Consider the following 18,661-nt stretch of genomic DNA (forward strand, 5'->3'; position numbering starts at 1 on the left):
CTTTGTGTTTTTTTTATGTGCTTTTGGGTTGTTGTTGTTGTTGTTGTTGTTGTTGTTGTTGTTGTTTTTTGCCGTTCAGTGCCACCATATATTCTCCTTCCAGGACTTTAAAAACCCAAAGTCGACCCTGGAACCACCAGCATGTTCATTTAATGATTGATTGATTGATTGATTGATTGATTGAAAAAACGTCACCAAACAGACGAGAGGGGACAGATGATGTGTAGCCTTTATGTACTCGTGAAAAGGCAGCATCCTCGCGCGCATGCACGCGCGCGCGCTCTCCCTCTCTCTCTCTCTCTATACACACACACACACACACACACACACACACACACACACACACACACACACACACACACACAGGCGCGCACACACTGGAGCTCTGCCACAGCCCGCAGCTGCAGTAGACGGTAAACGGAGGCAAGGTAGCGCCCGGGCAGCCAGGAGGGAATTATTCCACATCGCAACACATCCCTGAGCATACATGGCGTCCACGCACACCGAGCCGTGAATCCGGTCGGTGTGCGCGCTGTGACTGGATCGCCGCCAATTCTCTCTCTCTCTCTCTCTCTCTCTCTCTCTCTCTCTCTCTCTCTCTCTCTCCTTTTTTTCTCCCCTCTTTGCATCAACGCCCGCTCTCATCCATCGTCGCTCGGTGCGTCGGTGTGCAAAAAAAAGAGAAGCAGGGAGGCGCGAGATTCGGCGCACATTTGCCTCATCGCAAGGTGCTTGTCGCTTCTTCTTTCCCCATCCACCCCCATTTTTATTTATTTTTGTTTTATTTGCCCGGGGATCGAGACGATGGGCTCAACCGGAGCGGTTCATGCCAGCACAGCAACGGCAAACGGGCGCAATTTGCGTTTCACCCCGAGCTTGTCCGCATCTCCTGCACGCCGCTGCAGCGAGGTGTCTCTGCGGAAAGGCGACGGCCATGTGTTGGAAGCGGCAAGAAGAGGTCTGTTTTGATTCACGCCTGTCGAGATGGTGAGTGGGAATGCATGGCTATTTTTATTTTTATTTTTTAAATTCCATCCATCCATCCATCCATCCATCCCCCCCCCCCACCCCCCCTCGCTCCCCTCCTCCTCTGCATCCCATGGCTGAGCAGCGCTGCCCGCCTGCCTCCCTGTACCTTTGACGGCAAATTGTCCGCCCGGCTAATTGCAAATCATCTGCACAGGACATATTCCATTACATTTTCCTTTCTGTTTTTCAATCGCTCAACACCTATAGTGCGCTTTTTTGTGCAGCGATTCAACGTAGCAGCTCCTGATGCATCACCGTGAGCGGCGTGCGCTGCACAATTCTATCATCCCTCCTCCTCGCCAGACTGTTATTTATACCGTGACCCCCCGCACGCCCCCCCCCCCCAAAAAAAAAAAAACAAAAAACAAAAACTGGTGCACAAAATTGTCGCGCTTGTGCTTTTGTCCATTTGTGTGTGTGTGTGTGTGTGTGTGTGTGTGTGTGTGTGTGTGTGTGTGTGTGTGTGTGTGTGTGTTTCCAGCGGAAGATGAGGCCAATATTTCCGTGAAAGTTCGACGCAGCGTTACGCCAAAAGACAACCATTTTAAAGAGTGGCTCGTCTCCACGGCGTCACGTTTTAAAATGACCTTCAGTGCTCGCGAGCGGCGAGCTGCAGATTGATTCTCACCTGACACTGGCAATGTCCCCCTCCGCCGCCTTCCCCAAACCCACCCATCCCCCTTTTTAATTCCCCATCCCAGTCGCTGCTGCCCCTCTCCCCCCTCTGACACAGCGCACATAAATCAAAATGTAATAACGTGGCCAAAGTTATTTTTGCAGGACACAAGTCTCTCTCTCTCTCTCTCTCTCTCTCTCTCTCTCTCTCTCTCGATCTTTGACTACCTGGAACCAGATAGGGACTTGATGCATCTCTCCTCTCGGAATGATGCGAGCCAGCGAAATGCAGCTTTTCCACCCTCTCTCCAGCCATTTCGTCTCTTTAAGAGCTCCACCGCTCTCCCCCGCTGCCCCAAATACATCATAATGCATTTGACCAGAATGAAAAAGGCAAGAATGAATATTTGAGATGTCACGCTCAGGTGTCACCTCCGCCAAAAAACAAAATGGAATGGAGTCCCAGGTGTGAGAGCCCTTATTACCCCTCGCATGTTAAAGACTTGACCTCAGCTCCATCGCCATGGAGACACCTTAAGTTGGCCACATGAGAGGCAGCCGTCTTCATCCACTCTATTGCCTTCCTGTGTAGATCTATCTTGGAGCTCAGTGAGAAACGAGTACTTGGTTCAAATGCATGTTTGCGCCACGTCAGGTTGCACAAAATAACAATAGGGGCAAAAAATGTCCACCGGAGCAAATTTGCTTCCACCTTACCGACATGCAAATGACTCACATGCAAAATCAGCAAGGCGCCTCCAACAGCCTGTGTCCCAAATCGCTCTCTACTCATGACATAGTGCACTACATAGAAGCTACGCCATTATGTAGTGTTGTCCGAATTCTGAGTGCATACGCTATGTAGTCCACTCCATGAATCCCATAATGTATCGCCAAAAGTAGTGTACAACCGATGGTCATTAACGCAGCAATGTATCACATCGCTATCACAACAAACCTGCTAAAAGGTGTCAAACTCATTCAACCTTGTTTAGAGCCAGTGTGCACCTTCAGGAAGTCACAGATGGGAAAAATGATGGGAGGGCGCTGCCGCAAGTAGTGATGTAATTCCCCTTATGTCAGAATTGAATGCATGAAAACTGCGAAGGGGCGGGGGGGGGGGGGTGCAAACATTGACAGTCGCCCCTGTTTTCCATCTGAGCTAATGGGGCTAACACCATTCTCCTTGTCTTGCATGTCATTATGCTTTGGTCCTCAATATAACATGCACAAGCCAGGAGAGTGAGGGGGAGCTTGTCTACACTCTGCAGCCTAAAGATGGCAGCATTCTGTCAGAGTTTAAAAAAACAAACACAAACAACAACCGCTGGAGTCTCGGCTCTGTGCTTCAGCAGCAAATGTAAGATGAGCACTCGCCATTAACTGGCAGTTCTGCACAAACTTGGTCGTATTCAGTTCATGTTGCGGCTAATTTTAAGAGATAACTGTGAAGATAAAGCTCTGACTCTGATAAAACTCAACACACACACACACACACACACACACACACAAATATATATGTAAGCACCATCTCCATCTCATACATATGAGATGAGTCTTATTGTCTTTCCTCCCACAGTGACATTGTTTTTTTTTTTTCCCTTCTATGTCTTCTCACGCACAGGAGGCATCATTAAGAGGACATGCACATGGGAGCTCAAACATACCTCATTAGATCATTAGAGATAGTTGTTATTCAGCGGTGAGGCATCTCTTCGCTTTGACCTGCATTATTTCTCCAACCCCCCCTCCCCTCCCCTGCCGCTGCTTGGCCTACGAGCGCTGAATTTCGAAGAGGATTGATTCCGTCGTCATCCCCGATGTAGGAACGACTGCCTGCCCGCGATTCCCGCAGCCTCTCGCTTGGATTACAGCATTCGGTCAAATCCACCAGGTTTGTGTTTTGATTTTCAACTGTTTTTTTTTTTTTTTTTTTTTTTTTCTTTTTTTCATTCTCAAAGCAGTGCTTGTTGGTGTGATGAAGACTCAAATAGTGTTTGGGTACAGAGATTTTTTAAGGTTAATTATCATGGATGGACTGATACCTCTTTGATTTCCGATACCAATACTTTACCTTGAATATAGGCTGGTACCATCTTTACTCCTAAACTTCTCTGGAAATATCTTATTTGCATACATTTGTTTAAGATAACCATATTAAAAGCATCATGAATACGTGTCACCTGAGCAGCAGCCAGAGTACAGAGCATACGAGTCAGCAGAGCGGTGGTAATGTCGGCGGTGTGGACTTACTTCAAGCTTAACAAAGCCAAAAGCAAAACAGTAGAATACAATTTGTGCGACAAACGTGTCTCAAGGGGTGGCAGCAGCGCTGGAAACTTCAACACCATGAACTTGATAAAGCATTTGCGGAAGCTAGTGTTGCCAACTTTTATTCAGAAAAATAAAGGAGGCCATCACAGGCCAGTGGCTCGCCAGTAGTGGTAAATCAAAACTTAAAATAGAGTTTCAAAAAGAGTTTCAAAAAATGATGTGGTTCACAAAGTTTGAACTGCATTGTTACCAATAGATATTAGAAATAAGATGAATGACATTTTTAATTGTATTAAAATCTTTTAATTGAACATAAATTTACACAACAATCAATAAAGTGCAGGAGGGATGACTTTTACAAAGGAATTAAATAAAGTGAATACAATTTTTTTTTTCTTTTTTTTTAAATAATAACCTCAGGATAGTGGTGCTGCTCATGCCACCACACCTTTATGTGTCCTGTTTTTTCATAAAAGAAAAACCCTAAAATTCCAGGGGTGCAAATAATTCAAATTTAACTGTAAAACATTCCTCCTTCTCATTGCCACATCCATCTCCCATGAACAGTCATCTGTTCAACACAGTTTTATTTTTCTTCTGTGTGGAACAGTAGATCTAGGTTAACACAGCTCTTTTTCCACTGTGTTAACTTCCTTTCCCAGGTGTATTTCTTCTCACACCTTGTAGCACCGCGCAGCTGTTTGTCATTCAAAAGATTGCAGTCAAACTCTGAACAGGACTGCTCGGGACTTGGGAGGAGCCTCGGTCACTTTCGTTTGCTGCTGGAAAGAACAAGCAATCCCGATTCATAGCCTACTCTACGCAAGCTATACGCAGCCAGTAAGCAGTTGTTGTGACTGGCTTGCGCAATATTATTGCCTGCAGCTACGTCGATTATGGTTTTGAACGCAAACTCTATGGAAACGAACGTGACTTACGTTCAAGGCAACTAGGGGAAACGAAACAAGCCCCTTCCCGTTTTGATTGAAAACGAGACGCACCGTTCCATCGTCGCATTCGGGACAATTCTGTATTTCAAGGGACGGTTGGCAACTCCAGAGGAAGCATCATGGAAAACAATATGCAGACTATACACAAACGACGAGCCCCAAGCGGGAAAGTGAGCCAAAACAAGAAACTATTGAGAAGCGAGGCGAGGACAAGAGATGAAATACCGGGTATGTAATTTATCAACTGCGGTCACGCCAGCTGCGTTTCGAAAAGGCTCAGTCACGCTATAGTACCTACACTTTAAAATCGAGTGCGCGTTTACACCGCCTCGTACGGTAAAGCGTAGGAGGCATTGTTTGTTTTTGTTTTTTGTTTTTTAATTATATATATATATATATATATATATATATATATATATATATATATATATAATCAGAATAATAATCAGAATGTTTTCTGCAAACTCCACCAGATTCTTGCCGTGACTCCAACCACCTCTGTGGTAGGGTTGCCAACCGTCCCGTAAAATACGGCATTGTTCCGCATTTGTGGCAACTAAAAGACCTGTCCCGTAATGAACAGATACGGGACGCACTTTGTTCCGCATTTTGGGGTTGTGGAAGAATGACCACTTGTTCTGGTGATTCTCAGCAAGACACTGTAACTTGGTGTCTGGAAAGCGCTGGGTTCAGCTCTCTAGTCAATCCTGTACGCTTCATAAGCCCTGCAGGCAGCAGAGCCAATGATCGTTTCGTATCGTGTCTTAGCAACCAACCATTCACCCCCCCCCCCTCCTCCAGTCCTCAACTATACAGAAAACTATGCTGCTGCTGCTAACAAACAAAAGCTACCCCCTCAGAGTCAGAAGGAGAAAGTGAAAGAGAAGAGGTCAACACCAACCTCCCTCTTCCTTCAAAGAAAAAAGAAAAAAGAAAAATGAAGTACAGAGCTGAGTGGGAAAAAGAATATGTATGGCTAGAGAGCCTCAGGGACGACTTGCACAAGGCTAATTGTGCTGTCTGCCGCCAACCACTTCCAATTAGTCACGGAGGAGTAAAGGACGTTAGGCAATATTGAAATGCAAGGAAATCAGTAAAACAAAAAAAACAAAAAAAAAACTTTAAACTTCCAAGCTTCAATTTCATTGGATCGTCTCACATGTTAACTGTCCGTCTAGTTTGACCTCAACTCAAGCGAGGACAGAATACAAGTAGATGTAATGACAAATATTTGTTCATAATAAAGCTATTATTATTAACTACTGATCGACTGTTATTTTGCATATTTTGAGAAAACAAATTGGGGGTCGGGGGGGCTGGTTGACAACCCTAGCTGCCACCCCTTGAGACATTTTTTGCACAAAATGCGCTTTTCACTTCGTGAAGCTTGAAGCAAGTCCACGCGCCGCCGACATTACCACCGCTCTGCTGACTATATACTCTGGCTGCTGCTCACGTGACACGTGCAGCAGCAGCGTTCGGCTCTCTTTTCGGCATGTCGTGCAGTGAGGCCAGAGGTGTCGAACGGCTGCAAGATCGGATCAGAAAGTCGTTAATTTATCCGATATTGTAATTTTGTCCAGTATTGGACGGATACCGATACCCAGTATCGGATCAGCACATCTTTATTAGTTAACACTTAAATGGTGTTAAGTGGACACTGTGATGATGATGATGATGATGATGATGAGGGGTTTAATCCAAGTCTTTCATTGTGACTGTAATCCTTCTTTCCATCTGTGTGTCCCCCTCAGGACGGAGTATGCCATCTTCAGCTTTTCACAGAATCCTACGACCCCTTCTGCTCGGCACTATCATACTGGGATGCTTTGTCACTTTGTTTTTGATGTATTTTAAACCAACGACCAGCTGGTTATCAGGTCATGTGGAGACAACAGTTCCCACCGACCGGGTCAAGAGCCTCTTTTCCACCAAGAGCGACAAAAACGTCACCACTGTGCTCATTTGGCTCTGGCCTTTTGGACAGACCTATGACATGAATGTGTGCAGTTCACGCTTCAACATCGAGGGCTGCTACATCACCGCTGACAAGAACCTGTACAACAAGTCTGATGGGGTCGTCATTCACCACCGGGACATCTGCACCGACCTGTCCAATCTGCCGCCGACGCAGCGGCCGTCCTTTCAGAAGTGGGTGTGGATGAACTTGGAGTCGCCGTCGCACTCGTCCCAGCTTCCCGGGGTCGAGAACCTCTTCAATCTGACTCTGAACTACCGTCAGGATGCTGACATCGAAGTGCCTTATGGTTCCATCGTAGCAGCGGAGGGAGAGGAGGACTTTGTTCCACCCAGCAAGAACAAGCTGATCTGCTGGATCGTGAGCAACTGGAACCAGGACCATGTGCGGGTGAAGTACTACAATGAGTTGTACAAGCACATCGAGGTCCACGCCTACGGACAGGCCTTCGGGGAATACATCCCAGACCAAGACTACTTCCCCACCATGGCCAGCTGTAAGTTCTACCTGGCCTTTGAGAACTCCATCCACAAGGATTACATAACCGAGAAACTGTACAACCCGCTGTCTGTGGGCACCGTGCCGGTGGTTCTCGGCCCATCCCGGCAGAACTATGAGAACTTCATCCAGGGTGACGCCTTCATCCATGTGGACGACTTCACTTCGCCCAAGGAGCTTGCCGATTACCTGCTACTCCTGGACAAGAACGAGGAAATGTACCTCAGGTACTTTGAGTGGCGGCGGCACTTTAAAGTGAAGAAGGCCTATTTCTGGGCAGAGCACACATGCCTAGCTTGTGATTACCTCCGGCGGCACAAGGAGTACAAGGCATTCAATAACCTTGACAAGTGGTTCTGGGGTGGGTAGTGTTTTGAAGGGCTTTGCACTGCTTGTAATTTTCTCGAAGGTTTTGCTTCTGAGTTTCCTGTCCTTTGTTTCACAGGATAGTTCATTACTTTTGGGTCACGAGCTCCAGAAATGTTTTTTTTTTTTCCATTTGCTTTAATGGCACAGTGAGACATCCAGATTTCATTTTTTTTCACCCTTGCAAATCTACTATGCTAAGCCTTACTTTGACTTTTGTGTTTCTTGCTTTTTTTCTTTCTTTTTTTACAAGTTAAAAATGCACTGCATTTCATACATTTTATTTCAACTTCACATTGTTTTTTATGTCCTCAACATTTGCTGCTACTTTCTTTTCTTGTTTGTTTTACATATTTGTTTCATCACTGGCACAAGTGCTTGATTGTCTGAAGGTTGCTGTAAAACAGCTGTTAAGTCATGTCAAAAGGTTCCTTTTTCTTTAAATGTCACCTTGTTGTGAAGAGGCAGATGTCAGAGCAGAGGTGCAGAGGGGGGTGGGGGGGACTGACTTTAAAAGTGAAAATATTTAAGTGATATTTATTCAAGTGAGGCATTACACCATAACAAAACACAGTCCAATCTCATCTGTGGTCGTGATGCCGTCACCTATGCAGTGTATACTGAACTGTGAACGTAGCTTATTTGTGTCATGTGACGTGTGTAATTTTTGGAATTATGTAGCCGTCATTTCGCCCCATGCCTCTGTCCGTCTGCGCTCTGCGCCGCTAATCCAACCGTTACAGGGATGGCAGACGGACGTGAGCCTGTAGTCGGCCTGTGGCGATCGCAGCCGCGGCGTTCCTCCGACAGCAGATGTGACTGCGCACTGCGCGGGAGAGCTCGCTATTTTAATCATGTTGTGAATCACTCGTCGTCACGTGTGAGTGAGGTGTCGCAGCTCGGGTTGGAGAAGCGCGGCGGAAGCCATTGTACTGCAATACGAAGGAAGCCTCGGCACTCGCAGCGCACAGCATTTCCGATCCTATTTAATCTGCAAAGAGACACAATTACCTGCATACGGTGACAGGAACGAGCACAAAGGTATCACGTTACTGAATCTCGTCTCAGAGCGAGCGCTGCTGCCGTCATCCTGCAAAGTGATCTTGAAGTTGCCCGAACACTACTTTTCGAATTTTTCTTTTTTCCAGCCTGGGCCAAAAAAAATAAGAAAAAAACGCGATATTTATTCATCTGTTTATGGTCTCCAGCAAGAATGCTGTGCTGCCAAAACTGAGACCAGCATCTGGCGGAGGGTGTCGTCTCCAACCTGATAGACGTATCTGAGCCTTTTGTGACATCGCAAAGGTCACTGTCAAGATCTGATTTTCTGTTACACCCACCTTCTAGTCAGTAAGACAAGCAGCCAAGAGGTACAGGAGGCACAAACTATTGTTGTTTGAAGGTGGTAGGTCTGATCGCTGGTTACTGGTTCAGGGTTTTTTAGGCAGTCAGTCAGTCTGTCCTTAAAACCAAATCTTTGCTTTGTTTGATAAGTTACTCTGGGCTGCGTGTGAAAAAGCAGTTTGTTTGTTTTTTTTTCTATGAATTTCTTTCTTGTTCACCTGTTTACATTTTGCAGGGCTCGCACAGCCGGCCTGCACCACTCAAGATCACGGTAAAAAATAAAGGACAGCTCTCCATCTGTACATATCCTCTTCCATGTAAAATGCAGTCAGAAGCAGTAATCCACGGAAACCTGCACTCCTCTGCAGCACTCAGCAGCTAATGACATGATGCTATGTCTTTCCCCCCCTCCCCCTTTTATTTGTTTGTTTTACACAGTGTAATATGTGGAAAACCTGTCAACAGTTTATGCAAAATGAACCAGCGTCCTCTCAGTCAAAGCACTCAAACATGTTTCAGGTTCAGGTTTCATTTTGATATTGCTTCACTGTCAAAGGGACCACTCATGTAAATTGGGATGAACTCAATTATTTTTCTTACTGAACAGGGTTCCAAATCGGCGCTGTTAATCTTGTACATAGTCCTTGTGGAGAACAGAATCGCCATTGATCCAACCAGTCCGTTAACACATTTCTGTGCTGTGGATGCACCAAACGAAGTGAAACTACGTGCTGTATATATTTCTGATGCGGAAATCTTCTGACGACACGCCGGTGCTGTTTTGAGGTGAATGTGATCTTGCCGCACCTTTGTAAAGTAGCGTCGGTGCTTTAGGAGGCAGTGGCTTTAGTGTGGCGTTGTGCAAAAGGACAATTTAATCAGTGGACACAATTTTACACCTGTGTTTTTTGTTTTGTTTTTTCTGTTTGTTTTCTTATTCATTCGTTGTGTTCCTGTTGGCATGACCTAATTGAAAAAGAAAAAGATAAAGTCGTGCCAAAATGCAGCAGCGATTTAGCACTTTGTGGAGTTGTGTGACTCACTGTGCTGGTGCCTGTCCTACATGGAGCTGTTGTGAGTTCAGTTAAAAAAAAAAATTGTCACCCAAGACCTTCAGCTCTCCCGCAGGTTAACTCTAAAACTGCCATCCATTTCACACTGTACAGTCAAAACCCATGTATGAAAAAAAACAACATAGGTTTCTTGTCAATGTGGTTGGTGACTTTAAAAGAAACAAAATATTTGTTTGTGTTGTCTGTCCGTTTTACCTCCTTACTTCCGTTGTCCAATTAATTTTGCACGAAAAAAAGGGGGGGAAAAAACACTCGCAGGTGGAGCTGCACCTTCATTTCTCCTCCGGTCCCCCCTGTCTGAGTCTGAGTGTGTCACAGCACCGGAGAGAGTGAAATCCGGAATTCTCCGGATATTGTCTGACCTGGCACTGATTTCACTGGAGTGCCAAAAGTGTGCTTCAAGCAGAGTCGGTGTGATATGCTTGTGTCGAGGTTGGTGGGAAGCTTTCATTCTCTGACTGATTACTGAAGTGTGCCGTGGGGTCAATCAAAACAATTATTTTGCCAAATCATTGTATCTTGCCAAAACGTTGTGTTCTAACTGTAGATGTCTGGTAGTGTCAAAGAAAATAAAGCTATACATTGATATAATATAAATGATAATCTACCTTCTGTGGTTGTTTTTTGTTGATGTTTTTTTTCTGCACAAAGCAGAGTTCTTTGATGGTTATTATCAGACGTTTGTAAAATCAAAATCGGGCTAGAACCAGGGGTTCAGTTTAGAAGATTAGTTTGTTTGTTTGGCAGGTACATTCTGGCTGTTCAAACAGAGCTAAACTATCACAAACTCATTTCAACAGGTGCCAAACAAGAACGGAATGATGGATAAAGTCCCAGAGTGATGTAAGTATTGCTTGAACATTTTCCACTAACCCTAACCTCAACACAAGTGGCTTGATGCCTTAACAGCATCCGTGTGCATAACACTGTGATGCTGGAGCTGTATCTTTTGGAGTTGTTGTCAATGTTTTTGGGACCGAGCATACGTCTAGTTATCATTATATTATGTCTATACTATAGTATATTACATGTTGTTGTATTTTTTAGATATATTATGTGTGCAATAATGTGTCTCTGATAGGGTTACTCACCCTTTCAAGTTATAACATTATATTGCACAGACCCTTGTCAATCAAAGAAATCCAGTCTGCCATTTCAATGCAGCGTCCCTCCATCTTTGTCTAATATGACATCCATAAATATTTCCCCTACTGCCATCCCGACGCTATGAAATGCAGTGGTAAAAATAGCCCCCCAAAAGCCTTGATAAGTGATTGATGAGCACGGGGAGACTGTTGTGAGGCCGTGTCCCCTGGCTGTTGTTAGTTACGCCATATCCTCGCGAGCACTCTGGTATTTGCGGCCGTATCCGGCACTGTAATATGCTCTCTGTCAGCCCCACAAAACCATGCGGCGCAGCTTGTGTGAAGAAAATGTGCCTTGCCAGAGCCGTCGGTGCTAATATCTCAGTGATGTCAGCGAGGGCTTAGTGCAAAAGTTCAGATAGGGAGACGGCTTCATACGACTCAGGACTCGAGACAGTGTTACAAATAGAGGGTCGAATGAGAAGCACTGGAACTCATTGCTTTGGTCGATATCATCCAAAACACAAATATATTAACCTTCTGGATTTTTAGGGTATTCCCTGGAGTGCAAGCACAGACCAGTTCAGCTTAGCCTTTTATCCCATAAATACGGTTTCAGTAGGGCCAACACTTTTTTTATTGCAAACTGTCACTGGAGCTCAGTTCTTAGTGAAAATGCCATCAGAAACTGCAGTCAAAGTTAATAAGTTAGCAGCTAATGCGCAAAGTCTGTTGGGTATTTTTGACATTCCGTTTTCACAGCAGTAATAGGTGCCACAACGCAGCACCTTTAAAAAGACATTTATCACAAAAGAGCAGCGCGGCAAATAGAAGTCTACCTTCTGGGATCCAAGTGATCGGAGCAGGTGACTGCTGAGATTTTTTCTCCGGTAGCTGCAGTTTCAAACCTTATCTCTACTTCACAGGCGGTGAATAATTAAACACCATTCCAATTCCTATTTTAGGTGACACACCATGTATTGAACTGTTTTTCACCATCGAACCCGACGCTGCAAAAGCTAGTGGGAGCCTTGCGGAGGCGAGGGATTCTAACAGAAGGAGATTTTAATCGTCGCCCTTCCCTGCAACCCCCAGTGTGGCTATCCTGTTCAGTCAGAAGCACCGGCGTTGAAAGAGAGAGCGCAGAGGCTCATCTCAGAGGGGTCCGGGTTTGTCCGAGACCTCTTATTAACCGCTAGGACCGCCCCTCATCTTGTCCTAATGGACGCCACTTATGTTGTCATCACCATGCCAACCGGCTGTCATCTGCGGTGCAGGTGGCCTTTTGTGCATCAGAGAGACGCAACAGTATTGGGTGGATCTGTCTCGACATCTAGCACAAGTTGCCACCTCAGAGGAGCCACCAAAAACAAAAAGCCGGGCTTCTTCCCCGGGTTCTTTTGATTTAGCGGGGAGGGGAAAACATCCACCAACACCTTATGCTGTAAGGGGAGATCCGTGTCCAGGTCAAATAAAAAGCCTTTCTATTGGAGCTAGACAGGCCACATACACGAAATCTGTTGGCAGCTGCTCACCAGTTGACTAAGGAGGATTAGGCGGGCAACAAAGGAATACGAAGATCAGGAAGCTTTTTGCTCTGCAGGAATGTCTCTGTCAGGGAGGGAAGTTAATAATCCGAGAGGCAGGTACCTGTTATCAATCAAGCGCTGAGCTGAGCTGATAGATTCAAGTTAAAAATTCGTAGAGAGCAGGTAGAAATTAACAGCTACAGTCTTCGCTGAATTGCTGCTCTGATGACAGTCTTCTCCAGCTTCTTCCGGCTGCATTCAAAGAGACGACCGTTTTTTTTTGCTCGCCGCTTTGTCTCCTTTGTTGTTCACCGTCGAATATAGGTCACCTCCTCGCGCTGGCTTGATGTCACATGATGTCTGACATCCGTACGGTGCAGCAAGACACCGATGTGGCGAATATTAAAAGCAAAGAGTTTGCTGGTCACACTGGCTGCAGGTTCCAGGGGGTTTATTTGAGGTCTACGTGGGTTTAGTTGGTGGGTTGGCGCCCGCTTATCCAGACACCAGCAGGGGAGCATGGATACAACGCAGGGGTAATTTAATCCAAAAGCAGCGGAGGCCTCGACGTAATCCAGCGAATCCACCTACTTAGGGAGAAAATAGAAGCTGGAGGATGGCATGTCTTCCAATCCATATTTCCTTCACCTGAACACTCGACACGATGCGGTTATTTTCGCGCCGAAAGTCTCCCACGATACACGCAGCTCACAGGGCAGAGACTTACATTATTCCTTGCTAGTGCGCTCATGGCACCTGCACTCGCCCGGGGATTTGTGTTCCAAGCTCAAACGCTGTCAAAGTGACGCTTTGCAATTTTTATTTATTCACAGGAATGCAATTTCAGATGGTTTCTGCACAAGGAGCGATGGCAAAGAGAAAAGGGAGGGTTGGTGGTAAACAGAGTTGCATTCCACCCACCTTCCTCGCTGTCGCTGACCTTCCCGGGTGTGTATATGTGAATGTGCGTGTGCGTGTGCGTGTGTGTGTGTGTGTGTGTGTGTACGAGGGATTAGGCCTGTGAGCCCCGCTTGTGGTCTCCTCTGGCTATTTTTATGAAGATGTCCGCCCCGTGATCCTTGTGGAAAATTGATATGAGCACATGCCCACCGATACGAGTGTAATTAGTCAACTGTCATTCAAAGGCGCAATTTAATGGAGCCGAAGAGGTGGATTGAGTCGTGGCGGGAATGCGTTTGCCTTGGGTATGAACCTGAAAACAAACCCAAACAGATCTGGACACAGCAATTTACTGAGAACTCACAAGCAGTGCAATAAAGGGGAGTATGTTTGTGAGCTCTGTTACTTAAAGAAGCGAAGACAATGAATAAATTGATGTATGTCTTATGAACCAAACACACTGTGCAAATGATTAAAATGCAACACCATTGCTTCAAGCATGTTGGGTGGCTAGCTGATGCTAACGCGAGCAAACATGCCCATCACCCCTGCTAGGCCGCCAGTATGGCGCTCAGCGATGCTCCCACAATTTTTCACAACCACTTTGAATGGCTTTTCCATGTTCCTCTCTGTGTGAAGGGAGAAGGAACACACCTCTAGTCCTAGTGTCGCTGCTATTGTTTCTACAAAAACTGGGTCATCCTGCAAGAACACACAGCTTGCACCGCCAGTTACCTTTTCTCCCCGAGCAATACGCCACCACTCCCCCCATCCCCTCCCAGAATGCCTTCTTAATGAGGTTACTAACATGTCGCTCTCAGCAAGATGGCCACCATAAAGCTGTCAGTTCAGCTCCTCCCCTGTTATTTCGCCGCTGACTGATTTGACATGCAGGCCCAAAGCTTCCCCCTTCGTCCACTATAGCGCTGCCAAGGCACTCTCGATAGTCCCTGCGAGGCCCTGGCTTTAGAGTTCACTACCTGGCAAGGGCCGAGCTGCTGGCTCCTGCCTCTCAAAAGCCATCTGCAGCCGCTCGTATATGAGGCAGGCGCTGACAAAAGCCACGGTTGCGTCCAGGCATGCCAGAGCACCCGAATGGGCGAACGCATTTGCAGCACATTGTGGCCAAATGCAATTTTTAGTGAGCACGGACAACATTTAGATTTAAACCACTAACTTTTACGAAGTAAGAGGTACATGCTACCCAGATAATGGTCATATGGGTTTGAGTGGTGTTCAGCTAGTCAACAGATCTCTTTTTATGGGGGGGAATATCAGTGCACGGCATCACATCCCCTTATAAGGTGCACAGCGATGTCATGGAGAGTGTGCATCCTCCCCAAGAGATTACCGCTAATAAGAGGGCCAGTATTTATAGAAGACCCCACACCCCCAACCCGGTGCATACCCCCTAATCCTGCCTCGCCCCCTTAGTCATCCCTGCCCCATCTCTGAATCTGGACCACTTGCTGCCTGCATCGGCCACAGCTTCAACCTCGTCCTCACTTCCAGTCGACTGAGGTACACACTATTTCAACATGTTGCATTTTTTTTTCTTTTCAGACTATTTCAAAGGAATAAGAAAGAAAATGACTTGACTTCGTCCGGACTACCGCGTTCCTTTAATCCTCTGCTCCTCTCTCCTCCTTTATTGTTTGTTCTTCCTCCTTCCTGTGATCTCCAGCTGAGAAAAGCAGGCGACAATGTCCACCAGCCAGCATTTTGACTGCCATTACTGCAAAGAGTCCCTGCTGGGAAAGAAGTACATAATGAAAGAAGACACACAGTACTGCACCAAGTGCTACGAGAATCTGTTCGCCAACTGCTGTCAGGGCTGCAATTCACCGATCGGCTGCGACAGCAAGGTAAGGACGCGGCATCGCCACCACACAAGTGGCGCCTCTCAGGTTACTGACGCGTGAAAACAACAAAACGACGCACGTCTGCGTTTGTTTAAAGTCCGACTGTATGTTTCCGTCCGTGTGCATCCACCAATGAATATTTCACTCAACCACCACTAGAGGAAGAAATAATGTGTTAAATATTTACAGGATTTGTCCCACAAGGATCGCCACTGGCACGAGCAGTGTTTCAAGTGTGCAAAGTGCAGCCGCTCTCTGGTGGAAAAGGCCTTCGCTGCCAAGGATGACTTGCTGCTCTGCACCGAGTGCTACGCCAACGACTACTCCTCCAAGTGCACCACATGCAAGAAAACCGTCATGCCAGGTCAGCTGAGCACATGACAGAGTGGTTGACAACAAAAGGGGGACGGGTGATAACACATGAAAACCATTTAAAAATGGATTCAACTTTTTTTTATCCTTTTTTCTAAGTGAAAGCATCGCACTGGATCCTTTCAGCGTATATGAATTTTTATTCATTCATCTTTTAAATAGAAATGAAATAGAATGTCGAAGGAAGCAAAGCTGCTGTCTGCTACAGCTAGCTTAACTTAACACAAGAGAGGCAACAAAATTCATCAGCAGCTCTAAATGAGCCTGCATTCAATTCCACTGCGCTTAACCTTGTGAGGAGAATAAGTAAGTAGTTAAACCTAAAATAAAACATTCTCGAATCAAGACTCTCTAGCAAAAGAGTGACCACTGGCTGTGTTTGGCAGCCGTCGGCCAAGTCTAATTTCATCCATTCCTCAAAATTCCCTCCAAGATTCAGAAGATTGCATCGCTGCTTCCAAACAGATAAAGCAGGACTATTTTTGGGCTGCAGCGTGCTGCCGCCATAGAAGTACCATATGCTGACTAAGCTGCTCTTATCCCCTGTGCCAGGTTCCCGCAAAATGGAATACAAGGGGAACAGCTGGCATGAGACCTGCTTCCTGTGCCACCGCTGCCAGCAGCCAATAGGAACCAAGTCCTTCATCCCAAAAGACAGTGGCTACTTCTGCGTGGCCTGCTTCGAGAAGCAGTTTGCCTACCAGTGCTGCGCTTGTAAGAAGGTACGGATGCAGCAGGTGTGGCTGCAGAGTTCCACAGTGCATCACAGTTCCAATGTCACTGGCTGACCCTCTCTCTGTCGCCGTCACTGTCACTCGAAGGCCATCACGACGGGCGGAGTGACCTACCAGGACAAGCCGTGGCACCGCGAGTGTTTCCTGTGCATTGGCTGCAGGAAGCAGCTTTCGGGCCAGCGCTTCACCTCCAGGGAGAACTACCCCTACTGCCTGGAGTGCTTTAGCAACCTGTACGCAAAGAAGTGCGTGGGCTGCACCAAGCCCATCACCAGTGAGTCAGCGGCCGGCTCGTAATTCCAGCGGTGTCACACAAGCGAGGTGAGTGAACCGATTGACCCGCTAAGCACTAAACACGGCGCTCTTCTCCAGGTCTGGCGGGAGCCAAGTACATCTCCTTCGAGGAGCGCCAGTGGCACAGCGAGTGCTTCACCTGCATGCAGTGCTCCGTGTCCCTGGTGGGCCGCGGCTTCCTGACGCAGCGCGACGACATCTTGTGCACCGACTGCGGCCGGGAGAAGTGACCTCTCAGCGCCTCGCAGTGCGATAGCCGCCGGGGTGATTCCGGGTGGCTTCTTAACTGGCTGTCCATGTTACAAGTTACAAATGATCACTAGCTCTGCCACATTGCCCCACGCTCCAGCAGAAGTTGCTGATTTTATATTTAGCTTGTATTTCGAGGGGCTGTTTTTTTCTTGCTCAGTGTGTTGAAGTAGCTTCTGTTTTAGACTCAGAAAACAGCTCAGTCGTAGAAACCCCACAGGTTCTTTGAACGGTCAGACCGCACAAAGTCCTCTGCTGGCACAACAGGAACTATAAGCATTGATTGGCCATATACAGTAAATTATATCAAGATGACAGTTTCTGACGAGCTGTTTGAAAGAGTAATACTCTGTCTGTGTAAAGGCTAATGCCCCAGGTCTGCCAGAGCAGGAGTAATACTCCTTCTACAAGCTACAAGTGAAATAGACTTCTTCCATTGTAAATCACACCATCACACTCCTTCTGCTCTCACCACTGCTGAATCAACCTCTTTCTTATTTGAACTTGGGGATACTGAATGCACTTAATGTTGGTTTTGTGTCTTGTAAAGATTTGGAGAAAAAAAAAAGTGTGCTGATGTGCAGCAGTTGGGTTGACATACAGCCTATCAGAGGAACAAAGGTGACCACCTGACTGGTTGCCAATGCAACATATCATGCATCTGCGTGTAATTTTGTGGCCTCCGCTCTCGCCTGGTTGTCCGTGCCGCCTCCTGCTGGTGGTGCGTGTTTTTAAATCAGTTCCTGCGAAGTTCTACATCCTCTTGACGAAATCTTCACAGTGGCAGTTCGCAGCTTATAGTCATTGTGTGTGAAAGTTTTGGATGGATTGGGTGTAAATAATACCTTTCCGAATAAGGTTGAGATCTTGCTTCCTCCAGAGATTTGTATATGCTGAAAGCTATACAGAGACATTTTATTGTTCTTTCTTTTCATTTTTCATGATTTTTTTTTTTCAGCATTTTATTTTTGGGGGGAATTCAGTCCCAAGAAGATGTTTTTTAAGTTTTAGTGTCAGACCGAAGAAATGTTTTGTAGACTGAGCTGAACTAAACTTCACAAGAGTTTTTTTCTTGCCTGGAGGCAAATAAATAATAAATGAACATTTTAGGGCAAGTTTTAAGTTCACATTTCACTAGACCGACAGTCAGTAAAACCCTGTCTTAAAAAAAAATCCATCAACTATCTCAGCTCAGTGAGGAACATAAGGTAGGTCCTGAGCATAGCGTTTTCATTTTAAGCACTTAGACGACAATGAATGTGTTTGAGCAAGGCATTTTTTTCACCTGTTTACTGATATTTTAGGGGCAGATGTGTTATTACATAATAATGATGGCAAGTAGCATTTTCTCAAAAAAAATATTTTTTTTCTTCTTCTAATGTATTGATTTACAGAGAAAGAAATTGACAATCGAGGCTTCCGTGCACAAAATAAAGACTTTTAACACGTCCATTGTGTCATTTTCTGCTGCAGTCCCCGCCGCTCACAGCAATATGAAGTAATCTGCTC

The 18,661-nt window shown here is 46.1% G+C and overlaps 2 protein-coding genes across 3 annotated transcripts; both read left to right on the top strand.

Annotated features, from left to right (window-relative positions):
• The first annotated feature begins 334 nt into the window (after positions 1-334).
• On the top strand, positions 335-10,730 carry fut9a (fucosyltransferase 9a). 2 transcript variants are annotated; one of them, XM_076017714.1, is made up of 3 exons: positions 335-987; positions 3,269-3,538; positions 6,623-10,730. In XM_076017714.1, exon 3 carries the CDS (start codon positions 6,631-6,633, stop codon positions 7,711-7,713), a length of 1,083 nt encoding a protein of 360 aa, XP_075873829.1. In that variant the 5' UTR covers positions 335-987; positions 3,269-3,538; positions 6,623-6,630; the 3' UTR covers positions 7,714-10,730. The 2 variants fall into 2 exon arrangements, with proteins under 2 accessions (XP_075873829.1, XP_075873830.1); XM_076017715.1 differs by lacking the exon at positions 335-987 and having other exon boundaries at positions 3,197-3,538.
• A 2,998-nt stretch (positions 10,731-13,728) lies between these two features.
• fhl5 (four and a half LIM domains 5) lies at positions 13,729-18,602 on the top strand. The gene is made up of 5 exons (XM_076017719.1): positions 13,729-15,506; positions 15,693-15,867; positions 16,428-16,597; positions 16,697-16,883; positions 16,982-18,602. Exons 1-5 carry the CDS (start codon positions 15,345-15,347, stop codon positions 17,131-17,133), a joined length of 846 nt encoding a protein of 281 aa, XP_075873834.1. The 5' UTR covers positions 13,729-15,344; the 3' UTR covers positions 17,134-18,602.
• Positions 18,603-18,661: the final 59 nt, after the last annotated feature.

The sequence above is a fragment of the Nelusetta ayraudi genome, unplaced genomic scaffold (assembly GCF_046127955.1).
Source record: "Nelusetta ayraudi isolate G7.1 ecotype Tasmania unplaced genomic scaffold, CSIRO-AGI_Nayr_v1 ptg000007l, whole genome shotgun sequence".
Lineage (NCBI taxonomy): Eukaryota > Metazoa > Chordata > Actinopteri > Tetraodontiformes > Monacanthidae > Nelusetta > Nelusetta ayraudi.

Coding starts and splice junctions, on each gene's coding strand:
- fut9a (XM_076017714.1), top strand. CDS start 6,631: ATGCCATCTTCAGCTTTTCACAGAATCCTACGACCCCTTCTGCTCGGC.
- fhl5 (XM_076017719.1), top strand. CDS start 15,345: ATGTCCACCAGCCAGCATTTTGACTGCCATTACTGCAAAGAGTCCCTG. Junction 15,507..15,692: donor CGATCGGCTGCGACAGCAAG/GTAAGGACGCGG, acceptor AAATATTTACAG/GATTTGTCCCACAAGGATCG. Junction 15,868..16,427: donor CAAGAAAACCGTCATGCCAG/GTCAGCTGAGCA, acceptor CCCCTGTGCCAG/GTTCCCGCAAAATGGAATAC.